This window comes from Choloepus didactylus, chromosome 8, assembly GCF_015220235.1.
Source record: "Choloepus didactylus isolate mChoDid1 chromosome 8, mChoDid1.pri, whole genome shotgun sequence".
NCBI lineage: Eukaryota > Metazoa > Chordata > Mammalia > Pilosa > Megalonychidae > Choloepus > Choloepus didactylus.
Window position 1 is genome coordinate 78,778,917 of NC_051314.1, and position 8,658 is coordinate 78,787,574.

Here is an 8,658-nt window from a genome sequence, read left to right on the forward strand (position 1 = left end):
TGTGCGTACTTTATAGTGCTGTGCAATGGTGAGTATATACACTGGAGTATACAATACTCCCTGTCTCCCCTAAGTTGGCAGTGGATGAGAATTCCTACATAGTTGCCTCCCTGTATCTTTTCTTTTAGTTCAACAGAAGTTCCAGAAGATTGAAACATCTAATTTCTACCTCAATCAGCTAGCTCCCCAGGTTTACTCCCCTTTTTATATAATTGAGAATATGTGGTCCAATTTTTCATTCTCTTCTCAATGATTAAACTTTCTTTTATCCTCATTTTTTAACCTTTCATTATGCTTGCCAGACAAAATGCCAATCTTCTTCCATGAGAAAATTATATCTCTTGGCAGAGCCTGTCTTGTTTTTGTCCTTGACGATTAATATCTGTTCACCCATAATTGCCCTTAGATAAATTGCACCTACAAGTAATAAATAAGTAGATGAGATAGTCATGCATGCATTTGAGATTTGAGGCATCTTATTATCTCAGTCAATAATTACTTCACCAAAACCTTTCAAGACCAGGCTGGAACTTATCTCTTTCAGGTAATTTTTCTTGATTAGTCACATCCTGCTCTGATCCTTACTTTCACATTTCCTCCAGCACACATGTATTACACTTGAATTAAATTATTGAAAATATTTAATTCAACATATTGCTGGAGAGAATTTAAAGACTGTTTTCAGTTTTCTTAAGAAAGGATTTTATTTCATTCCTCTTTTAAAAATGGATTTCATGTAAATGTTATAAAACTGAAAAATTTTTAAAAAAAGTAAACAGTAAAAAATCTCATTTTCATCATTTCACCATCTTCCTCTGGCTAGTCAGTCCATCCTAGAGTGAAATCACTATCACTATCCTTTCTTGTGTTCTTCTAGAAATGTTCTATACATATGCAAGGATGTAAGCACATTTACAACAGTTTCCATTTTTGTGGGAAATACATTTTTGCATTGCAGACAACAAGCATAAATAGGCTATTACCAAGATCTTGGTTAAAAGCACCAAGATTCAGTGTACATTCAAATTCTTGCATATTTATTCAATATAACTCAGTTTAAGCCATATGTCATCATCATGGGAGTCAATTTAATAGCGAGGGTTTTATTGACTTTCATAAAACTTCTCTCTTAATTTTAGAGAGAAGGGTGGACACAGATGCAGAACCCTATACTGCTCCTGATAAAAAATAATCTATTTGGTCCAAATTGGAATAGCTGTTCTCTATGTGAGGGCATCCAGCTCACCATCATCATAGGCGTCCCCCTTACCTCTTTTCCTGCGCTGAGTCTCCTGTTTCTTGTAATCAGTAATCCCCCCTCCCCTGCCACACACACACTTTTAATCCTTTAGTTTGGTGAAACATATATTTCAGTGCTTTCCATGAAAGCTTCTTTGGGAGGCAATGTTTTAGCTTTAGGGTTCCTGGATTCCTTCACGATGCTAACGGTATTGCTACATAGCATTATGCTTCTAGTGTCACTGTTGAGAAAATTGAAAGCATCCTGATCCTGACTGTATGTGACCAGTTTCTCTTTTCTTTGGAAGCTTGTAACATTTTCTATTTATCCCCACTATAGTGAAATTTAAGGAAGATTTTGTTTTGTTTCGTTTTTTATTCTAATTTTATCCATAGTGCTGACCACTCAGGAAAACTTTTCAATCTGAAAACACATGTGCTTTAGTATTCTCTTCCAGTTTTGCTATTACCATCTATTCAAATCTTATTTATACATTGTACCACCTGAACTGAATCTTTAATATTCTTGTATTTTCTTTGGCTTTCCCAAATCTTTGTTGTTGTTTTCTCTTTAGTGAGTGATTCTGAATCCTTTTGGGAATCGAGAGTTGAGACCTACATCCACATAGCTTAACTATTTGTTACAGGAAATTCTTGCCTATAAAGATAAGGCTGTAAGCAAAAAATTAATTGTACCCCTTTTTTTTAAGGAATTCCCTGAAAATTAGTTTATCTGGACAAACAATTTGCTCATCTAAACCAACAGCTTTCTTATTAGGGCAGGTTTTTTCCTCACCTCAACAAAGTTTGCCTTTCGAAAAACAGTTTGTTCATCAAAACCTTCCTCAAGATCCTTTTCTCATTATGGCATACAGCTCTACTACTCCCTTGGATTAAAAAGAAGAAAAAATCCAAATGTCACATGTTTTCCCAGCTATTGTCCAAATTCTCCTCCCCATTCAGAGCTAAACTTCTCTTTAGCAGGGTCTAATCTGGTTTCCCTTCCCTCCTCATGCCCTCCACACTGCTCTTTGTAGAATCATCAGAAGCATCTAGACTTTCTAATTTTAAACTACTCTTCTTTACCATATAGACAGATAAATAAATTTTAAAAGACAGTATCTGATGAAATTTGACCCACAAATAAAGAGAAGAATTGACCAATATTTCTGTCTAGAAAAAACTAATTCCCCTTTCATGCAAATTCCTTCACATGACAGGAATTTCGAGAAGGGATAAAGCAGTATTCCTAGGATTAAAGCACTGGAAAGAAGTCATCACTCATCCTAAAAAGATAGAAGAAAATGGATGGTTTCTTGTTATAGATGATGAATTATAGGCATAATCTATTCTACTCCCCTATCTGATAACCATTTAAGATGACAAAATGTAATTTAAAATAAAATTAGACTCCTCTATCAACAATAAAACAAACAAACAAACAGCTAAACCCTCACCATTATGAATGCCTGCCAAAATGCAAAATTTGGAACAAAATAAGATAAAATATCTCTTTAAACATTGGCAAGAAACAGTATTTTATATAATAAAATAAAAAAATTTGAAAGGCAAAAGGATCAAGGGAAATAAAGAAAAGTCCAAGAAAGGACTAACATCATTTAATATCAGGGGGAATAGGGTGGTGTCTTTAATAAATTGTGTTGGAACAACTAACTAATTATTTTGAGGCAAACTTAGATTTTCTTATACCTTATAACAAAATATAATCCATATGTCAAAGCTATAAATAAAAATAAATTTATTTTTCATGTAGTTATTTTAGGATATTTGTTTTTTTTATTCCTTTGTTTTGTTTTGTTTGAAATGCTTTTTTTAAACTTTTTGATAAAGTTAAAAAAATTAATTAATTAAAGCCTAAAGTTTCTAGAAGGAAATATAAGGAAATGCTTCTTATGTAAGATAGGGGTTAGGTGAAGCCTTTCTAATAATGAAAGCAAATTTAGAAACTGTAAAGTAAATTACAGTTATGCATATACATATACAAAATTAGAAATACTTTAGTACATATTAATAAAACCTCAAAATATAAATTATTTAAAATGATAAATTAAAATAATATTTAAAACATATGTAACTCAGGAAAAGTTACCTGTAATGTTTTATACAGTAAGCCTTTAAAATTGATGAAAAGCCAACACTCCCATTTTTTAAAATGGGCAAAGCTCACATACTGTCCAAGTCATACATGAAGGATGAATGACCAATAAGCACTTGAAACATTGTGTTACCCAATTATCTATTAAATGAAATTAAAATAAAGAAACATTTTTCAGCAAGAATTTTAAAGGACTAATGATACCAAGTTTACTTTAGTGGGAGCTATTACTGTATTTTCCAATCTCCAAGGACTCTGGCTCCATTGCTATTTGTTTTATTTTCATAGTTAATTATATGTTTAATAAAGCACTACCTTTGAACCAGGGTCATCAATGACAGTTCAGTTTGTTTACGTTGTTGATCCCAAAACACCTGTTGCAAATTAAATAGATAAAAATCCCTTTGGTGTTCTTAATTTGAAATGTGATGAAATAAAACCTGTTTCCCTGAAGGTAGTTGGGTCAGACCATCCATACTTCAAGATCTATAGAGATTTTCTGGTTTTCCCCCACTTGTTCAATAGTCTTTATTTAGCTACTCAACTTCTAATGTTCTTACTTTCAAGGTTGGTCAGATTCTATGATGAAAAATAATATCTGACCTAGTGGGGGACATGGAAATCAAGACAGCTCTCTGTCCTTTTATTTCTACAACTGCTTGTGAGTACAAGTGTGGTTCAGGAGACAGCATGGATGTCAACTACACTCATGTCACTATTAGCTCACTATTTTTTAACTGTAAGTCCCTCTAAGGATTTTGTGGTTAAAACTACACCTCAAGACTAAATGACTGTTATAAAAGTAAGTATTTTAGTGTTTCTCATGAAACTTAGTTTGCCTTCTCTGGAATGTAGATAATATGCAACTAATTATGCTTATGCTCTTCCAAAATCTAGGAGATGTATAGGTAATTTGGACAGCCCATGAAAATATTAAGTATCAATATCTGAAATGACAATTGAAACAAATTAAGTCAAACTGTCATATTTTGAGAAAGGCTATGAAAGAAAATAATTAGATTTTTCCACTAGAAACCATAATGATTTTCTCTTAACATCATGAGACTCTGTCTTTACAAAGACTTCTTCCATGAAAAATAGTACTACTGGTACCGTCAAAATGATACACTATTGAACGATTTCTCAGTGACTATTTAACTCAAGGTACGCCAATGATTCTAAACTTACAGTAGGACTATTTTCTAGAAATATACTTCTGGACAGAAACATGTATTTACATTTTAATTCAAATGTTCCACGAAGAATAAGTATTATTTAAACAATATAAAACATTTATTTGAGATTTTTAAAGAATATAATAACAGAAGAATTCAAGGGGTAACATGCTGTCTAAAGAGAATAGTCCTGATTGTGGTTCAGAAAAATGTATTTGAACCTGGCATTGAACACATGCCCTTTTTTTTGAGAAATACAGTAATCAGGTTCTGGTATTATCCCCAAGGATTGCCTTCTCTACTCTTTCCTTATAATTGAGATACTGATGTCGGCTATTTTTGTGCTATTTTACTTTCCAGAGTCTTAGGAAAAAATATTTTTAAATTAATATAACATGAAATTATATTTCTTAACATAGTGTTTCATAGTATACAACCACTATAAATCCTTGTTATACTTAGATGAACCCTAACTTTTACTTTCAAAAGTCCCTAATCTGATTTAGAGCATTTGGTGAAATTAATTTTCCCCCTTGATATTCTATAGTAAACAAAGCAACCCTGAGTTCAGTGATCTTGATACTGGGGACACAGATGCATGAATAAGCTATAAGTCCAGTGATGAGATATGGCAATATGGGATCTAGTTTTGGAGAATTTGGGATGGGTATATCAGAACTTATTCTTGATGCAATGTGGGAAATTGATTGCAATGTTCCATGACAAAATATGGAAATCAGTTTGTGGAGGTATATTTTAACCCAGGACAGAGATTTATTATGTGGTTTGGGATGAAAAAGATGGGCAGATTCATAAAGTATGAAGTAGAATCAAAATGTAACTGTAACTACCTAAAAATCAAAGTTGAAAAAGAAAAGGGTTCTGGATGAAATCCAGATTTTCTGGCTTAAAAATTGAAAGGATGATGACATCATTTACTGAAATGTGTAATACAAATGGAGAAATAAATTTCCCATGTCTATGTGAGCAGGGAGGCAGGGGGCAAGTTATGAGGATGACAGTTTTTAGTGAGGAAGCAGAGATGAAATATTAAATTATAATGTTATAATTGAAGTTCTTGTTGAATATTCAAATAAAAATGTCTGTTTTTACCTGGATATATAGGACTGTAATTCAGAGGAAATCTAATGATCTAGATATTACTATATGATGGTCACTGGAACCAGGAAAGTCAATGAGAAAAGTACAGTAGAGAGTATAGAGTGGGAGGATAATAAACAGCAGAATACTGAGTAGTACCCATATTTATGATATGTACAAATGAAATGAATCCATGAACTATTCTAATAGAAGTAGTCAGAAATGAGGAAGAAAAGAAAACCAATAAAACATACAGTTTCAAAAATTACTTCAATATAGATAAATGCAACAGAGGAATCAAGAAAGATACATATAAATATATATGTGTGTGTGTGTGTGTGTGTGTGTGTGTATAAAATCTCCATTAGCTTTGGCATGAAGCCTGATTTTCAGGGAGAGTGTCAATTTATTAGTGGATAAATAAGCCAGAATAAAGTATCCTGGGCAGTCAATAATAGGTAGATGTGAGGAGAAAATAACTATAGACAGCATGAAAATTAGAGGGAATGAATGGAATAACGTACTTAATATTTTAAAATTTCATTTAAATGTACTGACCTTGAAAACATACTGGTTAAATGGGTTCTAACCTAAGCTTAGCTGAATGAAATAAGAGAAAAGTAGTTGATGTCTTGTCCCTAACATACCTATATTGTAGAAACTGGTAATACATCAAAATTATGTGTGTTGTGTGTGTGTGTGTGTGTGTGTGTGTGTATTCAACATTAGTGGAAAAAAGTTTGAAGATAAAGTATTTCTAGAAAAAAATGAGTATCAGATGAAATGGAATGACTACATTTATTGATTAAAAATATATAAATCAATATAATTTTTAAAGGAGGTTAGTGCAGAATGGAGAACCCACATCTTAAGAGATTATTAGGATTCCTGCAGGCAGAAGAGGAACATGAAGCTCAAAGCATGTTTCAGGGGAGATCTTTGTAACTAAGGTTTATAAAGATCACTGAAATCCATAATTAAAAGCATGAGGGAATAATTCGGTATCTGTTCTTTCAGGTGTGTCATGTTAGATTTGATCACTGAGAAGACCTCAGATCCTTTCTCCCTGATTGTTACATGCAGATAGAATATAAAACCAAAGGTAACTATGAGAAATCACACAGCAATAACCACGTTCATTTTGTTGGGACTGACAGATGACCCACAGCTTCAAGTTCTGGTTTTCACCTTTTTATTTCTCACCTACATGCTGAGTGTAACTGGAAACCTGACCATTATCATTCTTACCTTCACAGATTCCCATCTTAAAACACCTATGTATTTTTTTCTTCGTAATTTCTCTTTCTTGGAAATCTCCTTCACAACAGCCTGCATTCCCAGATTCCTGTACAGCTTATCAACTGGGGACAATACCATTTCTTACAATGCTTGTGCCAGTCAAATATTTTTCTTTGGACTCTTCGGGGCCACAGAATTTTTTCTCTTGGCTGCCATGTCTTATGACCGCTATGTGGCCATCTGCAAACCCCTTCATTACATGACCATCATGAGCAACAAAGTCTGTACCATCTTTGTTCTCAGCTGCTGGATCTCTGGGTTCATGATCATCATCACGCCCCTTGGTATGGGCCTCCAGCTGGAATTCTGTGATGCCAACACCATTGATCATTTTGGTTGTGATGCATCCCCTCTTTTTAAGATTTCATGCTCAGATACATGGTTTATAGAGCAGACTGTTATTATTTGTGCAGTGTTGACATTCATTATCACACTAAAATGTGTGATTCTTTCATACATATATATCATCAAGACAATATTAAGATTCCCCTCTGTTCAACAAAGGAAAAAAGCTTTTTCCACTTGTTCTTCTCACATTATTGTTGTTTCCATCACCTATGGCAGTTGTATCTTCATCTATATCAAACCTTCAGCCAAAGAAGAAGTGGACATCAATAAAGGTATATCTGTGCTCACTACATCAGTTGCCCCTTTGTTGAACCCTTTCATTTATACCTTGAGGAATATGCAAGTGAAACAAGCTTTTAGTGACACAATCAAAAGAATTGCACTTCACACACATAAGTAAGCTTGCTGTGAATTTGATCAATGCCTGAGAAGAGGAACTGGAACACAACCCAGGATCAGCAGACTCCAGACAAATGCCTTCCCAACTAACAGAGGTTTCCTGGATGCCATTAGCCATCCTTCAGTGGAAGTACCCTATTGTTGATGCCTTACTTTAGACACTTTATGGCCTTAAGACTGTAACTTTGTAGCCAAATAAACCCCCTTTATAAAAGCCAATCTATTTTTGGTATTTTGCATTTCAGCAGCATTAGCAAACTGGAACAGATTTTAGTACAAAGAGTGGGGGTCTGCTGAGTTTGCAAATAACAAACATGTTGGAATGACTTTTTGAATGGATAAGGGAAGATTCTGGAAGAAATGTGAGGGGCTTGATAGAAAAGACCTAGATTGCTTTGAAAAGACTGTAGAAATATGGACTTTAAAGGTAATTCTGATGATGCCTTAGACAGAAATGATGAACATGTTGTTGCCAAATGGAAAAGGTGATATTTGTTTTAAAGTGGAAGAGAATTTGGCAAAATTGTGTCCTGTGTTGAATGGAAGGCAGAATTTGAAAGTGACAACCTGAATACTTAGCTGAGGAGATCTCCAAACTATGTGTGCAAGATGTAGCCTGGTGTGTCCATTTGAATATATTATGTCCCCCCAAACACCATTATCTTTGATGTACTCTTGTGTGGGAAAATGTATCAGTGTTGATTAGATTGTAATTCTTTGAGCATTTCCATGGAGATGCAACCCACCCAACTGTGGGTGATGACTGATTGGATAGTTTCCATGGAGGTTTGACCCTACCCATTCAGGGTGGGTCTGAATTAGTTCACTGGAGCACTATATAAGCTCAGACAGAAGGAGCCAAGAGGGACACTTTGAAGAATGCCCGGGAGTTGAGAGAGGAGCTGCAGATAAGAGACAGTTTCAAGAAGGCAATTGAAAGCAGACCCTTGCTCTGGAGAAGCTAAGAGAAGACAAACATCT

At 34.1% G+C, this 8,658-nt stretch overlaps 1 protein-coding gene across 1 annotated transcript; it reads left to right on the top strand.

The window, feature by feature from the left end:
• Positions 1–6,739: 6,739 nt before the first annotated feature.
• LOC119542200 (olfactory receptor 6C2-like) lies at positions 6,740–7,678 on the top strand. Its single transcript, XM_037846771.1, has one exon. It carries the CDS (start codon positions 6,740–6,742, stop codon positions 7,676–7,678), a length of 939 nt encoding a protein of 312 aa, XP_037702699.1.
• Positions 7,679–8,658: the final 980 nt, after the last annotated feature.

Coding starts and splice junctions, on each gene's coding strand:
- LOC119542200 (XM_037846771.1), top strand. CDS start 6,740: ATGAGAAATCACACAGCAATAACCACGTTCATTTTGTTGGGACTGACA.